Below are 26,519 nucleotides of genomic sequence, written 5' to 3' on the forward strand. Positions count from 1 at the left end.
TGATGCCATGGTTAACTCAATCTGGGAAGTCAGTTATCCGAACACCCAATCACATATATATCATCTCTTATAATAATTGATGACTCAAATATTAACGTATTTTTTCAATTTTTATGTTAGCCTACTCTATTGAAATTACTAATTGACTAATTATTGATATTGAAAATATTTTATTAATATATTAGGAAAATATTGAGAACTGTCAATAGCTGCTGAATACTTGCATGATTTCTATTTTCTAAATAATATTGTGTTTTTTTGCTACTTGTTTTATGAGAAAAATATTTATCAATCAAGTATACTCACTTAAAAACATATATTTTTTCCCAGGAACTCTACTGAAAGGCGACTCAACCATCACATGCCTTTCCACTGGCTTGTGGTCGGATATACCAGTTTGTGCAAATATTCAACTTTGAAGTACCTATCCAAGTCATTATATACATCTGGATTATTTTCTCTGAATTTCATGTAGAATAGATTTTTTTGATGTAGAGTGAGAGTAATATTATATTATAGTAATAATGTAATATAGTAGAAATATATAGTTCACTTTCCTACAAAGTACCCTCACTTTAATAAAATAATTACCTTTCAAGTAATATAGGCTTGCTCTTGCAAGCAGCGTTCCCTTTGCTGACAATACAAACTCAATCATTGTTGGGAATGATTAGCAAAACAACTACAAAGACAGGGAAATGAGTTTCATTAAAGCATTGGAGTTTCGTGAAGAGCAATAAGCTGAAGGTCAACATTCAGTACTCTGTATGATGCTTGGATAACCTTCCAGAACGCCATGCCGGTGCCGTGTCTGTTTCGAGCCGCAATAATTCTTACTCTTCCCTGCTTGTATCAGGGCCGCCCAAAGGGCAGGGCGACCGGGGCGGTCGCCCCGGGCGTCGCGGCTAGGGGGGCGCCGCGGTCGTATAATGATTACAGCCCCGACACTATCGGTTCTAGTACCTTTATTTCACCTTCACGTTAAAAGTCTTGAACCATTTTCTTATCAATCCATTTCTATGTATAACTCATTACTTATATGTTTAGTGTGAATTGTGGCATAAACAATAAAACTTGGCGTTCACTGACTATACTTTGGTAAATACAGTCACTCTACGCATAGCGTAGGCGTATATTTTTCCAATCATTGAGTGAGCCTGTGCTCCTGCAAACTGCAAGTCGTCCTTGGTCGCTTCATTGTCCCAAGCTGGGTGATAAAACTTCTAATCTTATACTCTTTTCTAACCTTGTATTCTGCAGGCTAAAACCTATTTATTTCCAAATTTCCGTTAATATTCCTAAATTGAAAATTTTTCAATATAAAATAAATTAAATTTTTCAATCTAAAATAAATTGAAAATTTATTAACGGAATATAAACGGAAATTTAAAATTAAATAGGTTTTAACCTGCAGAATACAAGGTTAGAAGAGAGTATAAAATAAGACAAGCTGGGCCGGATGGTTTAAATATGGAGCAGTTCAAGCATGGGGGACTCTTCTTCAAACTTCGCTTCCTCCATTTGATAAATATGTACTGGAGACAATATTGAGCATCCCAGAAGTTTGGAAAGTGGCTACAGTCAAGTCAAATCTCTTTTCAAGAAGGGAGATATAGTCCAGTCACTATACTTTGGTGCTTGTTATTTATATTGTAGTTCTGATTTTTTAATATATTATTTGGCTACATGAGAAAAGTCCAGAACCAATTTCTTCATGCAAAATTTCCTTGTGCTAGATACAGAGTGGCCCAAAAACCTCGTATTTTCAGTTCATTTTCCAGATTTCAGCTATTTCTGCCAAATCCAGTAAACAAACGGACGGAAAAATTTGCTCTATACTAGCCTTTGTTTTAGATTATAAAATTCTGAATAAAATGAGATCATTCGCAACTCTTTATCTTCAATAAGTACTGAGTTAAGATTTCTCAAAAATAAGTAAATTTTAAAGAAACAAATCAATTCTAATGAATTATAGTTCTTTATCAACAATATCTTCCGATTGTTACGATTTAGTTAGATGTATAATTCAAAGTCCCTCTGGGCGTATTTTTGTGCTCTACAATCTAAGATCAGGTAGAGCGCTCTATCTCATATAGATTTCCAGGTACAACTGACAACAATAATGCTCCTTGTATTGTGAAAAACTCCTCATTTTCGGCTTCAACCATCTTCACCAACTACTAGAAATTGGCAATTTTTTGTGTATTGGAATATGTGCTTAAGTACACTCAACAATAAATTTTCAACTTTTCGACCGAATTTGACTCATGATTCATGGTTATGGACTGCCTTGACGAGCCGAGAAGAATGATGTGAAGTAAGATGAGATACGAGCATTGTGTCATGAGTTGTGTGTTTGAAATTTTGATCCTTGAGGTGTTCTTATGCGCGCCTCTCCACTAGGAAATACTGAAATGAAGTGCATCTCAAGTTGATTCTCATAGAGCATAATCTCATGAACTTATGTCATTGTGCGAAATATCAATGTGAGGACAATGTAGTTGGTGATGATCGTTGAAGCCGAAAATGAGGTGTTTTTCACAACACAAGGTGTACCTGGAAATCTATATGAGATAGAGCGCTCCAACTGATCTTAGATTGTAGAGCACAAAAATACGCCCAGAGGGACTTTGAATTATACATCTATAACTAAATGGTAATAATCGAAAGATATTGTTGATAAAAAACTATAATTCATTAGAATTGATTTTTTCATTAAAATTTACTCATTTTTGAAAAAATTATAACTCAGTAGTCAGTACTTATTGGAGATAGAGAGTTGCGAATGATCTCATTTTATTCAGAATTTTATAATCTAATTTGGCTTTGGATTTGGATTTGGCAGAAATAGCTGAAAACTGAAAATACGAGGTTCTGGACTTTTCTCATGTATCCAAATAATACATTCAAAAATCAGAACTACAATATAAATTGCAAGCACACCGCCTTTTTTTATGTCTATAGTCTATATTGACTGGACTAAGAAGTTCCTGTGACAACTATAGAGGAATGAGCTTGCTAAACACTGCTTACAAAATCTATAGCATGATTATCAAGGAGGGGATGCATCCCATAATGGAAGTTCTCCTCCTGGAAGAGCAATGTAGCTCTACTTTTAAATAATACCTTACCGCGCTATACTTGGGGGGCGCATTTAAAAATCTCGCCCCGGGCGCCTATTAACCTCGGGGCGGCCCTGGCTTGTACATGAGTGAGTGTTCACTCTGCGGATTTGAATATAGAGGTTTGTGAACAAGAAAATCTGATCTTATTTATTTATTCATTTGTGGATACAGTTACAGATCATATTTTGAATATGATTGGTATTGAAAAAAAGGCTTGGCCCAAAACTATTCTATTCCCAAATTTTGATAACATGACTAAAAATAGGTTATGTTTTCACTTTTGAAAGTTCAAGTCCAATCTTTGTCCAAAAATATATATAAGTTAGCAATTTTGAATTTAGAAGCATTACAATGTACACCATCTTTATGGATGTAACCCGAGGTCATGAAATGCTTTGAGAATAGATGTTCATAGAACAGCTTTTTTCAGGGTAGCTCAGACCACAATCATAAGAAAATATCAAACTCCATGCCATATAGTTTACTAGCAATAGAGAGCAGACATATATTTTTAGAAACAAATTGAAAGACCGGCTGCTCAAAAAGTGTTTCTACAGTGATACATAACTTTTTGAATCAAAACGTTGAACTCATGCAAATGCTGTGTTTCAGGAATAGTTTGACCAGATTTCTAAAGACATAGTAAAGTAGTATTTTCAATTTGAGTAGGATCCCCAATCACACCCACCATCAAATTACTTTTGTGTATGAGATATTAAGCCTTTCTCGGGCTTTTTTCTCTCTTTTCTGCTTTGAATAGTATTGATTAATAATGTGAATATCTTCGAAACGGTTTGAGATATCGATATGCGGTTTTTGCCATTCTTTTTTTCTTTAAATTCCGTATCGAAATCATGCATCTCATGCACATCTTCCTATTTAAAAAATAAAGTTGCATTCAATATGGCGGACCAGATTTTTAAAGTCATAGTAAAGTACCTAGTATTTTCAAATTGAGTAGGATCCCCAATCACACCCACCGTCAATAATTACCTTCGTGCATGAGATATTAAACCGTTCTCGGACTTTTCACCCATTCTGTATGTTGTAAGAATCTATTTAAATCTCCATAATTATTATAATTTTTTGGCATATTATAATTTTATGACATTACCGTTGAAACATACTAGTGAAAAATTTAATAAAAGGGAACTGGATATTTTATTTTCATTCTTTTTAGATCACTCTAATTTGTAATCTACTGGTTTCGTTGTATTTGGAAAACCCAGCATGGCCGCTGTGTTACAAATGGAACAGGACAATTTGATCACATGTTTCATAACATTTCAGAAAAGGAAATCACGTAAAATTCTAACCTTATTTCGGACTTTTCCACCTATAAATTTGGAAGAAAAATAGCACAAGGACTAGGCCTATCTTATTATTTTATCTTTCAATGTTATTACATTAGTGTTATTTGCATTGTAAATAAATAAATTAATTCTTATATATGTAAAGTGAGAAAATATAATATTATTGTACCTTCCTTGAATTATTATTATTAACCTAACTCCATATTCATATTGCTTACAGGCTTCAAAAGAAATAAGACTGTATACCGTACCTACTTAATAAAAAAATCTAGTTTATTATCCTATTTTATTTTATAAGTTACCTACTTAATAATGCAGTAGTACTTTTTTAAATCCAAAAGGAATACGGTAGACAATGCTCGCTATCATTCCTTATGAAAATCAAATGAATTATTGCATTAGCCAGTTGGTTACTGCTGCGTTTTGCGTTGGCCCGGGAGTTATGTTCTATGTTTTCTGTAATAATCTATGTATTCTGTGACTTGGATGTTCTATAATCTATAACCACTAGGCCTATGCCCTACTTTGTCTGTAGAAAGCTTGAGGCTTGACAACGATTTTTTTGTATTCATTTAGGATTAGTAGACGAACTATTCATACATTCTATTTCCTGTAGATCGAGTTATTGAAAAACAAATGCTTTTTAAATGCTAGGTTTCAAAAATCATATAAGGCATGCCATTATTTTAAACTTATAGCCTATATCATGGAACGGTAATGTTTTTTTAGATTATATATTGTAAATAAGTTCTTTTTATAACAGATAAACATTTCTGGTAGGATATAGAGTTGTTCATCAATCATGGTAATTCAATTCAACTTGGAAATAAATCAATTCAATTTGAGAATGTGTTATTGAGACAAAGAGACAATCCATTCATCTTAATCTAATCCTAGGTAGCGTTTGAATTTTGGCTGGCGTCGACTACAACTTGTTGCTTCGTTCAGATGACGCTCAAGAGATAGCGTAGCCTGCTCCATTTCGACAGCTGAATACAGCTTGAGTCAAATTTCGTACTCCACTTTTAATAAATTTAAAAGAAAATAGGGGCTTAATTGCAATTTAGGATTTATTTGGTCATTGAAATTGATAATTTTATATGTTCTAATAGTTTTCGTATTTTTCGGGATGTTTTTATTTATGACCTAGTTCAGGATGATAATTAAAAATAGCACGTGTTATTAATAGATAACATTATGTTTCTAGTAGCGGTTATGTAAGATGTACGTGTTGTCAATTTTTCTGTTAAATTCATCCATTTCAGGTAGATTTAGCCTGATAAATGGTTTGAATGGTGTCCGTTGACAATGAAAGTGACGTTAACTTTGTGTTCCTCGTTTGACTTTGGAGCTGTGTTGTTCGTCTGATTTTGATGCGAAGTGCAAGTGAAGTGGCCTAGAGACCTACATTCGTTCAGCGTTCGATTTTTTACGCGAGAATAATATCTGTGAACCTTGGCATAGAAAGTAAAGCTTTATGTGAAACCTCGGCTAGGAATTTTATTCGTCACAATCGTGGACTGTAAAGATATTAAGATGCATGAGGAAGAAACGGGTTTAAGCGTTCCAACTAGTTCAGCCCCGGCTTGTTCAACTCAACTCGAGTCTCAGACAGCTTCCGACCATAACAATTCTCCTGATCTACAAGTGTTTTCCTCAAATTCGACAGGTACACCATCAAATGTCATGCTCAAAAAAAATTGTTCTATTATCAGCTGATATGTGACAACTGTTTTATGTCATCTGGAGCGAGACCAAGTTATCCAATTTGGTTTGGCATCTTGTAGCCTAACCTAGTCTCTTCTCTTGTTTGTTGTGCTGCGGAGTATGGTTGGGATGCAACAGAACAGATGACAGCCCTACCTGTTCCCCAAACCCAATTTTCGTAACTTACTGCAGTATTGATTTTATAGGCTATTGTTTATTATCTCAAATGAGTAAATATCAAATGTTTATGTGCATAACCTCAGAAATATTAAGTGACAGCATAACCTGAATAAAATAATCTTATTGTGTTAAAATTATGTAATCCAACTTTACTTACGGTTCTTAAAACATCAAAAAATTATACCTAGGCTACTTATGAATATTATATATTATTAGTAAATAATTTAAAAATTTGAAACATTTTCTGGAGTGAAACTGAAATTATTGATTATTTGATTGATTATCAATAAATCATAGCCTAACCTGCAAATTTTCTTCAGTTGGAGAAAAATAGTAGTTTGAATTTATTTACTTGAATAGTACGTTTGGTAGTAAAGCAATTAAATATATTATGAAACCAAGCTCAAAATTTCATTTTGTTTATTATGTAAAATCATTCAATTCAATTTGAGATAAATCCAACGTTGGCCTTCGATGACTAATAGAGGCCTAAACATGATACTTTCATAATAATAATAATAATATCCCGTGAGCTGGCTGGCTCAGGTCTGGTGTCAGAGTTTTCAGGTCGCACCTGATCAATTTCAGGACCTCTGACATGACCTGACGACTGATATTACTCAGCCGGGACTGTCACTTTAACGAGTCCATTCAAAACAATGATAGCCTATACTTTCATTGATAAATCCATTGAAACGTGGGTATTAGCTAGCCTGTATCATTGAGTTAACTGGAAAAACACCCATTGCGTTAAAAAAAAATAAATTAAGGAAATTTTTGATATTTTATCAGTTATCAATAAAAAAAATTAGTTAAATTGAAAGATATATAGGATTTTTGAGAGGAAAACTTTTAGGATGATGTAGGAAATTATCTGTTCGGAGGCACTAGTATAGGCCTATAGGCCGTGGAATCCAGCATTGTAACCAACATGGATCAATAAGGAAGTTCAAGACGAGTTCAACCATGTACGGTATCAAATTTTTGTCGAATTCAAAGGATAAACAAACATGGCGGAAAGTTGAATTTTTATTTTTTTCATAGCTAAAATAGTTTTTAAAATAATCTTATATAAAATTTGACAAGAAATCGAATGAAACCAGTTTCAAGTTTGTACCTTGAATATTTTTTTGAGAAATTGCAAAAAATGTACAAACGTGATTTTTTCCTTTGAGTTTAACTTGGTTACTTGGTGAATGATAAGTATTTTAAACTAATGAATTTTGTAGAATAATAAATTCTGAAAGAAAAAATTTCAGTCACTTGATAACCTAAACTCAAATTTTACGAAATATTATTAAAAAAATAAAAAATTCGCTAACTTTTTTTGCTTTCTTCATTGGGAAACTAAATTAGTCCTATTTCATGTAAGCTTGTTGGGTCAGCCAAAAACTGTTCAAGTTACAAACTTGAAATCTGTTTTATTGGATTCCTTTTCAAATAGTTTACATAAGTTTGAATTATTTTAATACCCATTCTAGCCATAAATAAATTTATAAAAATGAAAATCAATAAAGATTTCAACTTTTTGTCACATATTTGTTCAGCTTTGAAATCGTCAACAATGTGATACATGGTTGAATTCTTCTTGATCTCCCCTATCTATCTATCTAGGTCTCAATGCTGGCCCATAATACTAGAGTGCTTATCATAAACTAAATAACACCCCGAAACTTTTTTGATGTGCTCAATTTACTACACTTGCATTCTTGGAAATGTTGTGTTTACTACTCCTCTCAGTGTGGAGGTTCTAAATTTTTCAATAGGAATCATTATTATAGGATTTATTTTCCTTTTGGTTGTGTGTAAAATTAGAACAAGCAAGATTTATTAAAATGTATGAATTCAGGGCTACTTTCTTTTATTTATAAAATAGAATTAATGGTACCCTTTGAAATTAATAAAATAATAGATTAAGAATACAAATTATTACTATTTCATTCATTTCAAAGGGCACTAGGCTATAATTCTATTTTATAAATAAAAGAAAGTAGCCCTGAATTTATACATTTTAAGAAGATATGAAACTACCAAGAATTGTACACCAATTAAGATTTTTTAAATTTGTTTCAAGATATTGTAGGCCTACATTAAAATCTGCTGTCTCTAAAAATCCATTATTAATGAAATAATATTTCTTCAAAGTCCTCCTTTTTTAATGATTTTTGTGTTTTTTTATGACAGATGAATAATATTATTTTTTATAGATAAGACTGTTTTAAAATTGTAGTCTCATTGTAGTTTTCCTTACACTGGTTAGTGGCGTATACTATACTATAGTAGAGTAGGTACTGTACTAAGTGCCAGTGGGTTGAATGGTGTCGTTATGTATTTGTTTTCCCCACTTTTGAAAAATAGCGGTGTCTCTTTCTTGAAATCGTATTCGGATGCTTTTGTCAAAAGATAAAGTATAGCGTCATGTAACTTAGATTTTGGTCAAATTACTTACAAATTTAGAGCCCTTGATATTAATAACTAATGAATCTATCGCATAGTTATGTTACTACATCATCAGAAGTAAAAACTGTTATGTGCTACAGAAAATTATCGAATGTATCTCGAGACCAGAAGAATTACCAATTTTAGTTGGATGCTCTTGGCATTGAGTGTTGAATAATGGAAGAGAAATTGTCTGCTATTACCTAACTGCTTACCGCGTCCAGGTTATGTCTGAGAAAGTCACTTCGTTTTCATTCAACAGATTCGTCTGCAGCACCGGGCGTCTTCTTTAGTAGGCCACCACTTTCTTTTTCGGTTTTTCTTATTTCTCTGCCGCATGGAAGGATTGGAGGATTCTTCCTAATCGACTGAGTCAATAAGTTGTCTTCCCTAGTTCTAGTTAGTTGATTTGTAGCATTAAAACTCTCTTAGGCCTAATCTATGTGGATCGAATTTCGGTCGTTACATAGGACATGGTCTCTTTCGCTCGTATAGTCGCCCTATACGATGCCGTTGCGTTCTGTAACGTGCGAAAGGAAGTGTACGATCGTATTAGCTAATATGGGGCCTTATCGCCTCATCCCAACTGATTAATATAGTGTCCAGTCGCTATCTATTTCTCGCTTTGCTCTGTTGCCAGATCGTCTTTTAACAATGTAGGCTAGAATTAATAATCAACAAAATATTTCATCTTATATGAAAAGTCATTATGAAAAATATAATGTATTTCTTAATAAAATATAATTGATTATTTTAAACGAGAATGAACAGATAATATTACATCAATAAACCTGTATCAGCTACCGGCTACAGAAGGCATTGACAAGACAGAGGATTGGCAACGTTGTTCTCCTATCTTTCTCCACTCCCATTATAACGTGGACCTCATTATAAAAATGACTACTCTCTAAAGTGAATGAATGTGCAAGAAAGTCGTCGTGGAATCGCAAAAAACGCTGCTTGTCTTTTGGTTGTAGTTTTGATATTTCGTTGCCTTGTACCCCTTGTTTCGTTGCCAAATACTCATTTCTGGATGATCCGGCGGCGGTCCAGTGGGTGGTGCCCCCTCACTTGACAGATCATTCGAGCGAAGCGAACCTGCCGGCTAGTTTAGATTTATCTTTTATAGTAGGCCTATACCCAAACTCCCAAACATAATCTTGAGATATAACCACCGTGAAAAATTTGTTTTGGCGGGAAATATACGGAAATTTCCTGAGCCCAATTCATTTGGCACTCTGTATATGAATACACTCTTTATAGAATGCCCCACGAAAGGTTTAAAAGCCGAAGACCATAGGTTCTACAGACAATTTGCAACAAAAATGACCCGTAAAATTGTATTATATTTAGTAGTAAGTAATATTGACCTTATGATTTTCGAGGTATATAGATTTTTCTATATTTTTGAAAAACGTCAATAACTAGAAAGCTATCTGTTAAAATCTAACAAATTCTAAGGATTTGTTTGGGAAGAGGAAGAAATTTCCAATAAGATACATTTAATTTTTTTTCTTGTTTGTCGATTTTCAACTTTTTATGAGCGTTCAAACTGTTCGAAATTTGACTTTGAACTGGACAAATGTGCTTTTATCAACTTCGAGCGCTCATAAAAAGTTCAAAAACATGAAACAAAGGAAGAAATTATATGAATCTTATTGCAAATTTCTTCCTCTTTCCAACTATATTCTTAAAATTAGATTTAGACTGATAGCTTTCTAGTTATTGACTGTTTTCAAAATATCGAAAAATTGATATATATATATATATATATATATAATATATATATATATATATATATATATATCCTTTTAATGGCGTAGTAGTGAAATATTTAAATGTATGCAAATTTGTAAGTCGGAAATAGGATTGTAGAAACAATTATATATATATATCAATGTTTCGATATTTTTGACAATTATTGACAGTTTTTTACAAAACAATTTTCAACAAAGATTTCTGAATTTGATTTTTATTTCGTCAATGTAAACTAACATCACATGGTGGGATCACTTTACTAACTCTATAGACTAAGCAGCATAAAATGAAGTATTTTTTCGAATGCTCTGATGATATATGCTGGAATACTTTGCAATATTTAATGTAGATGAAATCCAGTAGGTACCCATCGTCAATTTATCTATTTTTATTTAATCCTTTTGATGCCTGGAATATGTTTTATGAGGACGCAGGTGTTTTAAACAACATTTTTTCATAGTTACCATCGTAGGTGAATAATTAGTTATCATTAAGATGCATAACCTCCTCAGTTGCATAACTAGTCGTATTTTTGTGTGCATAACTAGTTATGTTCATAGGTGCATAACTAGTTCAGTATTAGCAACTAGTTGGATGACAATGTCACGGTCGTAATGTTACCGCAGAAGTGCAAGTGCACCAGAGTCATGCCAATTACAACAGCTATTACGACTGCGGTGCGACGCGGTTCAACTAGGAAAAGATAGACAACTAGATAACAATGCAGGATGATGCGAGGAAGAAAGGATAGTGCGAAGCAGGAGGAAGAAGCGAAAGTGCATTGCGAACCGGCTGGTTGGCTCCTGCCTGACCCACGACAACAGGCAACAGACTACTAGCTGCCTGCCTTTCCACTTTTCTTCTTCTTCCTCGCTCAGTTTTCCTTCCTCTTTTTTTCATTTATTCTGTTGATTATTTCTTTATTCTGTTGATTATCTGTTTATTTCTCATCGTTTTATTTTTATCCTTTCTGCTCCTCCTCCCTCTCATCATTCTCCTCCTACTCCCACTCCTCTTTTTTCTGCCCCAGGCGTTTCTCCTTCTCCTCCTCCCTCCTCCTACCCCCTCCATTGTTCTCCTTCTTCCCTTTTCATTTATATTCTTTCTGTTGTTTTACTTAAGTACTTTCCCATTTTCTCAATTGAGATATTGACGCTTCATAGTAAACTAGTGTAAGCCCAGTATCAAGTTGACTATACTTCAAACAATATTTACATTTTATATTATTTGTAGGAGAAGAGATTGGTTTCGTGGTCGCGCTGATAAGCTATCGATGAGATAAATTAGGATTCAGACGCCTGCTACTCCTGTTGTAAGGGGACCACTTTTTTTGCCGAACTCCTCTAAATACCATTAATGAGTTTGAAAAATTTGCTTCCCGGTAGTTAAGAACAACCCACCTAAAGCTGTAGGTCCATTGATCTCTCATCATCAGTTTCATTACTAACGCACAAGTCTGCAGCTTATGTGGGTATCATCCTAAATAAAAATCCAAAGATAATGGATTGGTGGATTTCAATAGCTTTGCCACAAGAATTTGATCGCAAACGTCTCGAAAACAGATAAGTGTTTTATGTTTTTATTCTTTCAGAATAATTGATGCAATAATAAATTTATCATTTTTCTTCCTGAACTTTTTTCTCCTCATGTCCAACTCAAATGAAAATTTGATTGCACACATTTGCTGAGATTGTGCTCGTGTTGGGCCATTATTAGTAAAATTAATTAAAGGCGAATAAGGAAGGCGAGTAAAGGAAGGCGAATAAGCGTGGTTGGAACCTCTTGGTTCGAAATGAAGTGTTGAAGATCCTCGCTCTTGATGAGCTCAGGTTTAACTTCATTAGACATTTTATCATGAACTTATTTCTTTGGCAATTTTTATTTTTTCTGATAGTCCTATAATTTATGTACAATACAATATTCCTACTCTGAATAAAGCTTCAGATTTACAGTCAAAATAGACAGAAGAAATTCAAGTGTGGAGCATCAAAGAGTATAATGAACTCATAAATTTAGCAGGGACTATTGACGTAACAAAAACATACAAGTAAGATCCATCCGTGAATGACTCTGCAGAGATGATAATAAAATAACACAAGTCGACTGTTCAGCAGTGATCATTAACTTTTAACAAGATTTTCCCATCAACAAATCCGTGCATCATTTCAAGTTGTTCAACTATTTTCGATAAACAAAGAAAATGGGATCCTATTGAGAGACCAACAAAGAATCAACCTCATGGAAAAGGGACTGAGTTATTGTACTTGATGTCAAAAGTTTGTAGCTAAATTTAAACAGTAGTAAATCATTTGTTGTATCAACTTGGTGTCACTTGTATTAGGAACTTCTATTCCACTTAATAGTTTCGAGCAGAAACTGGAGTTGATTGTGCTCTTTGTGACAGTTGAGACAATTCTGCTTGTTTGAATGTTTGAATCTATTTTTGAAAGCCGGTGGCCTAATTTGTTTCTTTGATTTCTTGACCCCAAGCCAAGCGCACATTTTTTAAGACATTTATGGCTGTTCACTTCCTAGTGTAGCGTCATTCCCGTTTTGGTGTTATCACTCACGTATTTATGTAGGTATAATATATAAGTATGTAATTGTAAATTACCTAATTTAATTAGGTAAAAATTGTAATTTATCTTGTTTCAACTAGGTTGCAATCACGGAACTAGATAGTATTTTTCTTGACCCGGTAAGATTTTTTGAATAATTTGATTAGAAATTGTCTCAAACTACTGAAAATATAGATTTGAAATTGAATGAATTGATTATGAATCAAACATCCTATCTAGAAAAAGCACTGCTGATAAAAAAGTCCAATTATGTATCAATGTACCAATGCTAAGTTAGTGATACAGTAGTTTGAATAAATCATGGCATGACTTAATATTTGGTCTTGCTTTGCTCCTATTCGGTTTGGTTTGATAAGATTTAAAAAATCACAATTTATTCAATTTTAAAAACTTTCTTTCAACACTTTGTAGTAACTCTCATAGTTGACTAAGGCTTAGAATCAGTCTAGATGGAGCATCTTTCTAACACAGTGCTAGTGCATCTTGACTAATTATAGTTTATAGTGCATAATGATAACTTTTGTCCATGACCCTCTTAACTGCATTGCACTGCATTTAGATTGGTTGTACATAATAGGGGTTGGAAATCAGACTGGCATTTGAAAGAGCGTAGTTTGACCTTAGCACATTTCAAGATCCGGCTATTTTACCAGTCAGTAGCAGCATCGTTCATTATGTAAAATTTCGCGTGATAGGTACATTGTATTCCTTGCCTCGAATTTCCCCCAACCTTCCCCTCTCTGCTTCCTTCGTCCTTTCTTTTTATTTTTCCTTATACTCTGTCTTCTTGCCTACCACTGAACTTTCATAAATTATAATATTGGGGAATTGTTTATTAGGTTACCTTAACCTGGTAAATAGTGAAGAAGTATAAGAAGTAGTGAAAAATCTATAAGTAGGTTTGTGGACGAATGTATTAAAGCCAGTTGAATGTGAAAGGAAACTGGGAGAGGGGGAAGAGTGATTATTGATTGGGGTTAGAGTAAAGAATAACATTTTGAATGGTAGGGGAGATTTAGGCCCATGTCAAGGGTGTTAGTGAATGAAACCTGCTGAATGAAAGCTTTGATCATTAATATTTATATGAATATTACTACAAATAACTACAGTATTACTAATTAAAACTTCAGATTTTGGTACACAATGTATTAGCTTTCAAGAGTATTTTATTCTTACACATAAATTTGAAAGTCACATTTGTTGTGATACAACATGTTCTCAATTTACTGATTCTAGGTTTGACTCTCTTTTAATAAATGCATGCAATCAACATTTTTCTTTAATATGTCCATCATTCTAGATACTTAGAAGTTCGGGAAAAATATGAGTAAAAATTTAAGTTCTTTGCATAATCTTCACCTTTAGTTCACCTGCCAATTTTACGAACAATATCGGGGGACCGAGCTTTGCTCTGGAGTGTAAAGTATAAACTTTTTAACAAAAGATTGAATTTATAAATTATATTTATCTATTCATTTTCTCAGTCGTACAATTATTTTTACATTTATATGAGGAGGCACAGCAGGCTTATGTCCAAACCTGTCCCTTTTCAAATTTATACTACAGTCCAAATCAAAATCTAGGCTAAGCTACTATCACTCATCAAAATGACAATTTATTCACACTTCAAAAAACAAACACATCATCAATTACAAAAAGATATACTATGAATTCGATTTAGAATGATATACTATGTTTGCTACAATATTTGCTAATATACTATGTATCACTAACAGCATCTAGTTACTATTTTGAATTTTCTGAAGTAAACATGTTTTCTAAAAAAATCTGGTGTGGCGCACTCACACAACTTTCCTTGCCGTTATGAAAATTGATCACCTGACGCTAGTGTGCACGCGCATCTAAAGTCTAGTTATAAACAAAGATCTGAGCCAGCTGGTGACAGGACAACAACGCTGGAGACATACGAGGTCTGCTATTTCTTCATAGTGAATCATTTAATAGAATCAACAGTTGCCAACAGTTTGCAATTGAAATAATAACATTTTCTCGAATTTCGTACTTATTTTCAATTATAGGTGAAAATGTTACTGAACATTAATTGTAGAGATTTTCATGCTTAATCTTTTCCACTCAGAATTTTTTGTTTAAATTCTATCTGAAGCCTGATAATTGGGAATCTAAAATCGAACTTTGCATAGATGAGGCGGAGCTCCTGAAATTTTTACAGATATGAGACTAGTCGCAGTTGATAGAGCTTATCAATGAATATTTCAGGTATGAATTTGATCGAAATCGTTAGAGCCGTTTTTGAGAAAATCGCGAAGAACCCTGTTTTTGACAACATTTCCGCCATTTCAGCCGCCATCTTGAATTGCATTTGATCAAAATTGTTCGTGTCGGATCCTCATATTGTAAGGACCTTAAGTTCCAAATTTCAAGTCATTCCGTTGATTGGGAGATGAGATATCGTGTACACAAACGCACATACACTCATACACACACACACACACACACACACCACACACACACACACACACACACACACACACACACACACACACACACACACACACACACACACACACACAGACCAATTCCCAAAAACCACTTTTTTGTTTTTGGACTCAGGGGACCTTGAAACGTATAGAAATTTAGAAATTGGGGTACCTTAATTTTTTTCGGAAAGCAATACTTTCCTTACCTATGGTAATAGGGCAAGGAAAGTAAAAAAGAGAAATAAACGAAAATAAGTTTCTCTTGCTGAATTTTTCTTCTCGTGAGATCAGCTGGATGATCCCACACACATGCACTTGTTCACTCTCTTCCATTACGGTATCAACAGACGACAAAATTTCCAGCTGTTTTTCCAAGGACGTATTTATCCTTTTAATGTCCTTCAGCGAGTTATCCAAGGGTTGAGACCTAGTGCAATCGAATCTTCATATCATAAACCTACTTAGTTCCAAATTTCGTAAAATCGTTACAGCTGTTTTCGAGATCCGTTGAACATAAATATATACATATAACCACATAACCAGATAACCATATAACCATATAACCATATAAATAAATACAGAAATTGCTCGCTTAATATAATAGGATTACTGTACTAATTCAGTAGTATTCTACTTTTGGGATCAGTATTATAAAGTTGTAAGATACTAAACTAAATCTATTGTCAAAATTAAATTGTCGCAGTATAAACAATCTTATTCGGGAGTGAAAGTGGAAATTTCTAGTGATTGAACGACAATACAACCCAATATAAGTGTTTGTTCACTTATTGCAAATAACATTGAGTTTTGCGGCAGAACATCTCACAGTATCTCTCAGCCAAAAAAGCCATAAGCATAATAATAATAATAATATGTCATAGGTCTGAGTCTATTTTTCACTTCTACTAAAATATTTCTAACATTTTTGGGTTGATAGGTACTGGATATTCCAGTAGTGACGTCAATCCAATCCAATCCATTATGGAGAAATTCCACAGTAGGCTATCTTTGTCAACAGTGGATGATTCTATTCTCTGCTGCTTTAATTGGTTACTTTCAAATGTATATTTCATTATAATATTGAGTTTCCTATGACATGAGGTTCGTTCATTCGTGTTTATGGATGTCTGCAAAATCATAACAGTAATGCATTAATTGAAAAAGTCTTCCAATCCTCATCGTATTAGTCCTATTGGTTTTTATCGCTGTATTCATTTTTGTGTTCATATCAAACTATGTTCTGAATTTTATTTGTGAAATCTATTACCTTGGATGTTCAGTACAAGCTGGATGATCTAAATTACCGTTAAAAATCTACTAAGTTGACTAATGGTGTTAGCTTTATAGTACACACTTTTAGTTATTTTTGGTTAGTGGTGATCTATTTGTGGCGTCCACACTGGTGTAGTGGGCCAAGTTCATGTCCGTGCATGCGCGTCGCGACGACCACAGGTGAGAGGCGCCAGGCGTCCATGTCTCAACTTCCATTCGTATCTTGTACAATGCTGTATGAACATTATTTTTTAATGCTTTATCAATGTTGAATATTTTCAAATAGTTTTATTTCGAATGAATCATTCATCTGGATTGTGGTTTTTGAGATTTGAGTATTTTGCTTGTTACATCCATTCAATGTATCCGATGCATATTTCTTTAATAAACTGACATTGGAAATCTTGAAATTGACCACTTAAATGGCATGACGATCATTTTTCCAAGTTGATAAAATATTAGTGCACGGTTTATAGATTTAAAAACACTTCACACATATGGGCTACTTTTGTACAAATTAATAAAAACAATATAACAACTTGTGGTACCCTTTATTATTAAAAACTTTAAAATATTCCAACAATATATATTAAAAAATATATACAGAGTGTTTCAGAAGTAGTGTCGAACATTTTAGGGTATTGTTCCTGGATGATAGGAGTCTACAAATGTCGTATTTGAAGTGTTCAAAACTCAGCGGTTATCCTTATAGCTGCCATTTTGTTTTTTTCACTCAAGAATTTCTATCTCAAGCGGTTATCCTTATAGCTGCCATTTTGTTTTTTTCACTCAAGAATTTCTATCTCAAGAACGAAATTATGTATTGATCTGAAATTGGCATTCATTTATGCTATAAAGACTCTACTTTAAATAATAAAATAAAAACTTTTCGATGTAAATGTTCAAAATGGCGGCCATTTTAAATTTTTGATTGCAAATTTCACGAAAACCGTTCACTACAGAAAATTTACAAGAAACAAAAAAGTTAGAAAATTTTATCAAGATTTCAAGGATACCTCATCTATTAAGACTGGTCAGAGAATTAGAGAGAAATTAATTATTTTCGTACAGCATGCATGATCATGAACAATCATGATCATCTGAAAACATTGTAAAATCATCTGATGGCCATATGGAACCATACCGAGTTTCAAAACGTCATCTTAAATATTGGAATTAAAGATGTAATATTGATCTTTAAATTGTGAAAAGTGGTCATGCATGCAATACGAAAATAATTAATTTCTCTGTAATTCTCTGACTAATCCTAATAAATGAGGTATCCTTGAAATCTTAATAAAATTTGCTAACTTTTTTGTCTCTTGTGAATTTTCTGTAAACTGAACGGTTTCCGTGAAATTTGCAATAAAACATTAAAAAAGGCCGCCATTTTGAAAATTCACATCGAAAAGATTTTATCTTATTTTTTGAAGTTGAGTCTTTTTAGCATAAATATTCATGCCAAATTTCAGATCAATACATAATTTCGTTCTTGAGATAAAAATTCTCAAGTGAAAAAATAAAATAGCAGCTATAAGGATAACCACTGAGATTTGGACACTTAAAATACGACATTTGTAGTCTCCTATCATCCAGGAACAATACCCTAAAATGTTCGACACTACTTCTGAAACACTCTGTATAATTATTTAATGAATTTATAATAAAATGTCTTTCATTTTCACGTTGTACATGAAATTAGTGTTGTGAGTGAAGTTGAGGCAATAATTGACCGGAGCGAAGCTGAGGTCTTAGTTTCGACTTGATCGGCTTTTGTCTGTTTTTTTGTTTGTTTGTATCGCAGTTACAGTCGCAGTTATTGTCCGATTTGGATGATTTTGGTATGCAAGTTCTTTGAAACAAGGCGCTGAAACGTATGTGTAACGATTTTTGGTAAGACCTCCGGTTTTTTTGTAATATTTAAAAAACCATAGACTAACCTCAAAAGTTACTTTTTCGTATCTTTCAACATACAGCAATTCATGTTTCTACTTTTTCGCATCTATTGTTACCAAGCCATAGTGTCCGAGTCGGTTAGAGCGGTGTTTTTCACACTTTGGGACCCAGGTTCAAATCTCGATCCGTCCAGATTTTTTTTTGCAGACGATACTAATTGTTTTATCTTATTCTAATAATATATTATTATAAAATTATTATTATTATTATGATTATATAGAATAATTAAATTGAATCATCTTATTATTAAATTGATTTATCAAATTAATTGGATAAATTATTTTTAAAAAATCTTTAATATCAATACATAAATAACTGTTATTGTCTATGTTACAGATAACTCAACTATTTTAGTTGTGGACAATTTTTATCATCATAAAAATTAATCAACTAATAAATCAACAACGATTTTAGTTGTAGACAATATTTAACATCATAAACATTTCTTTAATCTCCAACTTCTTTTATTCATAACTATCAGTTATTATTTTAGTTATTTTTTAACTGAATTTTCATTTTATCAGTTACAATAATTATTGTATTGTAGGCATTTTTGTGTCGCTCTACAGAGCCAAGTCTTTTGTTTTCCTTTTGGTATGATGTCGGAAACCGTTTTGTGAGCATTAACATTCTGCATAGGCATAACAAGTCATAACTTTGAATCCACTTTTCATGAAAAACATCATTAGCAACCTCCTGTCATTGTCACCAACAAACCCATCTTATTTAGAATCATTTTCCGTCTTACCATCGTCTAAATTGCCTACTGCCATTTTTCTGTCAGTTGACCGATTTCTTATAATTAAATATTAGAAAAGTTGCAATATATGTTTATATTGTAAATATGGAGACGATATAAAGGTATCTCCTTGATTAGTCCGGTGTCCCTGGAAACAGTTTCTCTAGCACTTTCAATGGAGAAAATAATAGATGACCTGGCTAAATCTTCACAATATACTATACTTACTGTACTGGCTCTTCTCTTTAGATTGAAAGTTGTATTCATGAGCGAGGTCTACTGTTCGCAGAACTACTAGTAATAATTGCTTTCCCCACAGGGTTAATAATAATACGAAAATGATTGCTTTTCCCAGGGTTTAGCTAGATTAGGAGTTAAGGACATCTTTTTGTTGCTTGGTTCAGAATCACCAGGAAGTGATAATCATCAGTTTATCTGAAGGAATACCTTCTATCCTAGGAAGCATTACTATCACTTACACAAAAACCTATTTTTTAAAAGTAATTATTAATTCTTATATCAACGGAATTAATACATTCATACTAATATCGGCGGAATTAATAAGTAATGTAGATGAATTGAATAATTACTTTGGAATTCCCATGTATGGAAAATTATTCATCTTAAATGCTTGGAAACCCCAGTTTAATGAGTTTGAGATACGGTATTCAGATTATCGTACAATTCAATGAATTCATCGTCTGTGATTATATAAAAACATCTACGTTATTAAAATTCCTAGATTATCATTTTCCATAGTATGGCTGTCTTAGACTTAGTACCTACATTAATACCTTATGTTGGAGCTGTAGGTAAAAATAGTTCATCACATGTAGTGGTTCTAACTTATCTAGTATCATAGAGAAACAATAGCTTACGCTATTGTTTCTCTATGCTAGTATTTAATTTCTAGATTGGTGGCAATGTTGTATATCTGAGTCGACATAATTGATGCCAGAGCTGGCTGTAATTGGAGTGTGGTGATGTGAGATAAATAACGGACAGGTAGGAGGAGGAGGAAGAAGATCCCAAAGTGCCCACCCAGTGTCCCGCTTTCGAATTTGAGGGTTAAGGGTTTATTTTGGAAAATGGGTTAGTAGGCCACTAGTGCCAATGTCGATCGCTGTGTCCGCTGTCCAAATTTGCACCCACTCCCTCACCATTCCCTACACAGAATAAAATGGCTCGCTGTGACGTAATTACTCCCATCTCTCCTCACTGCATTTTCCCTCTCACAACCACCCTCTAAAACCCACGCTTGACGCTAGTTGCTCCAAAGAGAGAACATTATCATGATTTATTTTCAAATATTTCTGCTGCCTTTATTTATTGGAGAAAAAAATTGTATTTGGTTTTATGGCAATTCCAAGGTGATATTGTGATGTGGTATGTGATGGATAGATTGATGCTTTTACAGACGCAAATTTATGATGAAAAATGGAATTTGCTACTACACCCGGAATTACACGGTTAAAACTTGAAAACACAAATTTTCTCTGGAGTTAATTTATTTATATAAAATGACTGGTCGATTTGATTGATTGTTACGATAATGTTTTATATTGTAATTTTTCTTTAAACTTAAGGCCAGGGGTTGTTTCAATTATTCTAATATTCTTCTAATTCATCTGACGCTATAACTTTTATACAACATCTTTTGAATCATTGAATCTAATGTATATTTATAGGTTATTTGCTCCAGCCGCGTTGACTCAAGCTACACGGCTAGAGTGGTCGGTAGCTGAGGAATCGTAATTAGTAATAGCATAGAGAAATATTAGCGTAAGTAGATATCCCATGGTAGAGGGCGTTTATGTCGCAACTTTTTGAGATAACATCAAAAACTTTTATTACGGTAGTTGCTTCTATCAATTGATCCTATCCTATCAAGACTAATTTTGATTGTATATTCGACAGATCGCGAAAACTGCTTAAAGGGGTATTTTAAAAGCTTCAGAAGTGTCCGTTGTGGAATCTGTAAAGAATGAGGAAATTCGGTCAGAATTTAACTTGGTTGAAAGAAAGGGGTTATTTATTAAAACGGCCAAATAGCTGTGGTTGCTTTTCCTAATGTGAAAATATCTTGCATAGAAGTTAGGCGCTTTTCCTATGAATCAATTATTCCCAAACATTGATTGTTTTACCAAAGAAAATATAAGGTAGCTTTCGATAAAAATATTGGAGAATATGTATAAGTTAACAGTTCGTTGACTGTCAGTATTCCTCATCAATAGCATCAATGCTCCCCTTTCAAACAATGCTGACTGTTTCAACATTGATGTGAATCTTACTTTAATCTGGTTACTTTAGATCAGATGAAGAAAATAATGTTCATGTTCGCTACTGTTTCAATTTCAATCATGTTTGACATTTCTGCTTTTGATGCCAGCTGTTATTATTATGTGAAATAAGTTCTCATTGAATGATAATCATAATCATACTAGCAATTTGTTTGAATAAATGTGTGTTTGTGGATATATGTATCTATGTCGGACGGATCTCTAAAACGGCTCTAACGATTTTGATTAAATCAGGAATATATTGTGCTTGCGACAAGAAACATTATTTTGGAACAGGTCTCAACTCTGGGAAAATTCGTTGAACTACCAAGAGAAAGGATTATTAGTCCCTCAAGTAGCAGCTGATCAGAAAAAAATTTTCCATGGTCTGTTGAAAACGTAAGAAAGTGTGAGCAAATAAAAAACATTATAATAGCTGTAGTTGAGTTACCAAATTTGGCGACCTTATTTTAAAACATTGCAGTATTCATGGACATCTGGAAGAATAGGTTCAGAAAGTAACCGGATGATAGCAAAAGAAATTTAAAATCGATCTCTCCAAACATAATAGTAGTTGAATGTAATGTTCATTGTGAGGTGATAGAAAATGCGACTAATTTCTTCAGCTTCTGTTGTATTGGTTCCTCTGTTGTTCTATGTTTGTACGCAGCCATGGCCTTAAGAGACAGTTGCACTGTCTGTTAAATCATAATCTGCACTAAATACCACGAGAACCAATCAGAGAAGCCTTCTATTAAAAAAAAAACCTGCTCTGATTAATTCTCATGAAATTTAATCCCAATTGAAATTGAACATGCTTTGTGCTACTGGGCCTGATATTTTCATGTTCCAAAATCAGTTGAAAACTAAATAAATAAAAAAACATAATATTCTATCAGCAGCTCCTATTTCCTTTCATGATGTTATTATGACACAAGACAAACCTATTGATATTGATAGATCACAAGTAAATTCTAAAGTTGTCAATTTAAATAGAAATTAAATTGAGTTACATGTTAGTTTACATCCAGATCTTTATCCCTAAGCTTTCAGTTTCAAGCTAAGATCAAAAAAAGAAATCATGTAATGGTTAGTCAATAATCAAAGTGATTGAATAAACTCTATTCAGATTTATGAAAATTCACATTAAAATGATCCTACTTAAATATGTATGATTGTAGAGTTTAGAACATGTGAAATCAGCCGCAATAAATGTTATACTATTATGAATGGACTCTTATGTATGAATGGACTTCCATGGAAGAAAGAATCATTGGATTGGCTGCTTTTACACTTTTGGATAAGTGAAATGAAAAGTAAGCGACAGGCTATGCCAAAAATTCCAGAATAAGCAAGAGATCCATGGATACCAGAGTCATCAAATTCCGAATCAACCTAATTTGGAATTTAATCTTCAATTGTCAAAGCAAAAATAAAATGATCACTGCTAATTTGATAACTGTCAACGGGAAATATTAATTGCCAATGAATAAAGTTGAGGGCGACTCTTAAGCCCCGCCCCATATCCTACAAAATTCGCTGCAATTAGACTACTCTTCTACAGAGCACTTCCAACACATCAATTAATTATTTGAATGATTTGACTTGATAATTTTCATGCCAAGTTGTGGCCTACTCTCAAAAACTATTATAACAATTTCGGTAGGATTTAGATTATAAATGTTTCACAAAAATAATTGTATCTTTTAATTCCCTTAGCGAAGCACGGGTGCCCTGCTAGTATTACATATAAATTTATGAAATTGACTATTATGGGGTAGATTCCTCATTTTAAAAAATCATGCTGGAATTATTTGAAGAATTTATCTTGATTTATTGAATATTTTTCTACTTTCTAGTTCTCAGTAGGTTTGTTGTGCCTATAAATTGTGTATTTCTCTCGAATGAATCCAATGGTGATTCTCTGATGTACATACTTGCTTGAAAGGTGATTCTGTTATTGAATTCTCTAATAGTATATTTCTCCATTATGCTAAATAACATCCGTTTCTCCTCCCATGAAATTAAGACAGCTCTCTTGACTGTCAACATAGTTCAGTAATGGATTTAATTTATATTATATCTTTAATGCATAATAATAGAGGGTTTGAGTGTAATTGAGTGAGTACTTGAACAGTGGCACACTCCAATAACAAAACAAGTCTGTCCTTGTGGAAAATGGACAGATGAAATGAAAGGCACTGAGCTCTCTGCTTCACATTGAAAAGTCCATCTGTTTCAGCGACTGATCTTTGGTGCCAGGGGAAAAGTAAATTAAACGCTGGAGTGAGATGTCTTGGAAGAGTAAGAGAAAGGTGGGGAAAAGGAGTGAGAGAGAGAGAGAGTGGGCAGGATTGCTGAAAGTGGGATAAATTTTAAGGTGGATGGCAACCTTGGCCTGGTTAACTGCTGGCTTGCAATTAGAAGCCGGCAACATGTCCTTTATCGCCTGTAAGTGATCCCTCTCCACAAATACCATGCAAATTCCACGTGTACTTAATTATTGTCGAAGATTTATTTGCACGGTAATAATTAGAGGTGGGATTACAATTACAAGAGACTTAGTAGAGATATATAGTGATCAAATTCAATCCATTCATTTCCCCCCCCCCCCAAAAAAATAGAATTGGCTTGACCTACAAACAAAATCTCCATATCATTCATGATGATCAACCATTGAATAATAAAAGTTGATGAATATATATATATTAAACTCGGCACTACCGACAGAAGATACAATTGAAGTTTAGAAGTGAGATCTATTGAATTGAACATTACAAGTTTGTTGAAATTATCCAATTTCAGTAAGTTTAGATCAATTACAATTATATCGAACAATATTTTTCACCTTCATTGATTGAAATTTGTATTTTCTTTAAAGAAATAAATTTCATCTTCATTTCCATTTTCATCTTTCACTTACTTTTTTTGAGAATGATATAGGTCTGAAGAGTTCGAAAGAAAGTTGATCAATTGAATCGAGATCATAGGTGTTATAATCTATTTATATAAAAGCGAAATGGCACTCACTCACTGACTGACTGATTGACTGACTGACTCACTCACTCACTCACACACTCACTCGCATAACTAAAAATCTACCGGACCAAAAACGTTCAAATTTGGTAGGTATGTTCAGTTGGCCCTTTAGAGGCGCACTAAGAAATCTTTTGGCAATATTTTAACTCTAAGGGTTGTTTTCAAGGGTTTGAAGTTCGTCTTTTAGCATGTATATCCTTCTTCTCCCAATCTCTTAATTATAATTGAAATTTCCATATCATATGTTACTATAGAACTACAATCTAGATAGAGTACCTCTTCGAAACAGTTGTTAACTGGCAACTAAATTAATAATTTTGTCAGGTTGGCATTAAGTTGAGTTGACTTTGTTAGGTTGGCACCAAGTTGAAGATTTAATGCATTTATCGCGGAAAAATTGATTGGGCACTGCTACTTCAATCCTGGGAATATTATATTACTAGCCGTCAGGCTCGCTTCGCTCGCCATATCCGTTTAGCCAGACGTTTAGTCTGGACCCCCGACTGGATTGTCCTAACATATGATAAAAATGCTCAAATGAAAAATGCAGGCGAGCGAAGCGAGCCTGCTGATCTCATTCTTGGACGATCCAGTCGGGTGTCCAGGGGGCGGAGCCCCCTGGCTAGACGGATATGGCGAGCGAAGCGAGCCTGACGGCTAGTATGTACATATATGTATATATTGTACATATGTATATATTCGAATATATATGTATATACATCATACGTCGAATTGAATGAGTGGGTATCATCCTCCGCAAAAATGCACTCATTCAAATCAACATCTGAGACACTTTCTATCAATGAAATGTGTGTTTTATTATCCATTAATCCATCTATATAATAAGAGAGAGTAGGGTTGTGTTTGTTCGTGTGTTCATTTGTTCGCATCAAAACATGTCAACTTGTGGATTGCATACCGGAAAAACGGGAATGATTTAGATCTCCAAATTTTGCACATAGATTCTAAAAATATCAATCTAGTGCACCTGGAAGCCCAAATTTTAATTTTCCTTCTAGATTTTTCAAATTAATGTTTAAATTTCATTAATTTCATTAATGAAATCGAATGTTTTCATTAAAAAATCACCAAATCATATGCTCGAAATTAAAAAAGGAACATCTGTTTCTATATTGCTTTCTACCTGAAAAACATAGTTTTGAAACTTCGTTTTCCTGATGCAATGTTTAGGCCTACACGTGCATGGTTTATTAATTTTTCAGCTAGAACATTTTTTAGACAAAGTGCTAAATAAACGTCTACAGTTTCATCAATGCTGTATCGGCAATATGAAAACGCATGCAGTTAATAATATTCTTTGAATGAAGGTGTTGTTATGTACATAAAGAAATTATATTCTTCCATTTTTATTCAATTAAAATTTCAAAATATTATTCGAGCCCTGATAGAATGACTGACTCACTGTACAGTCAGTCGAAAATTTTAATATTGGAATGAGAGGTATTTTTGCAAGCTGAGCAAAAAATAAGGTCATATGCACCTTTTCGTTAAATCTTCAAATGAAAAATGAGTTTTGTGGGTTGTCAAAACTCCCTCTGAAAGGGAAACTATTCAACTTATTCTATCTTTTAGTAAAATAACAATTATCATCCATCCATGTATCATCTTCTGTACTATAATAAAGGAAAGAACTGGATTATAAACGTAGCCTAT

At 33.4% G+C, this 26,519-nt stretch overlaps 2 protein-coding genes across 2 annotated transcripts in view; both read left to right on the plus strand.

The window, feature by feature from the left end:
- LOC111062473 (sushi, von Willebrand factor type A, EGF and pentraxin domain-containing protein 1-like) overlaps nucleotides 1-2,545 on the plus strand; it is an 85,523-nt gene extending 82,978 nt beyond the window's left edge. Inside the window, exon 38 of the mRNA XM_039431451.1 lies at nucleotides 331-2,545. Coding sequence (XP_039287385.1) covers nucleotides 331-419 — 89 coding nt within the window. The 3' untranslated portion in view covers nucleotides 420-2,545. The remainder of the gene's footprint in view (nucleotides 1-330) is intronic.
- A 3,063-nt stretch (nucleotides 2,546-5,608) lies between these two features.
- The window catches only part of LOC111049553 (nuclear hormone receptor FTZ-F1-like), a 242,115-nt gene continuing 221,204 nt past the window's right edge, over nucleotides 5,609-26,519 (plus strand). The window contains exon 1 of the mRNA XM_039430756.1: nucleotides 5,609-6,107. Coding sequence (XP_039286690.1) covers nucleotides 5,975-6,107 — 133 coding nt within the window. The 5' untranslated portion in view covers nucleotides 5,609-5,974. The remainder of the gene's footprint in view (nucleotides 6,108-26,519) is intronic.

Source organism: Nilaparvata lugens, chromosome 6 (assembly GCF_014356525.2).
Source record: "Nilaparvata lugens isolate BPH chromosome 6, ASM1435652v1, whole genome shotgun sequence".
NCBI classification, from domain to species: domain Eukaryota; kingdom Metazoa; phylum Arthropoda; class Insecta; order Hemiptera; family Delphacidae; genus Nilaparvata; species Nilaparvata lugens.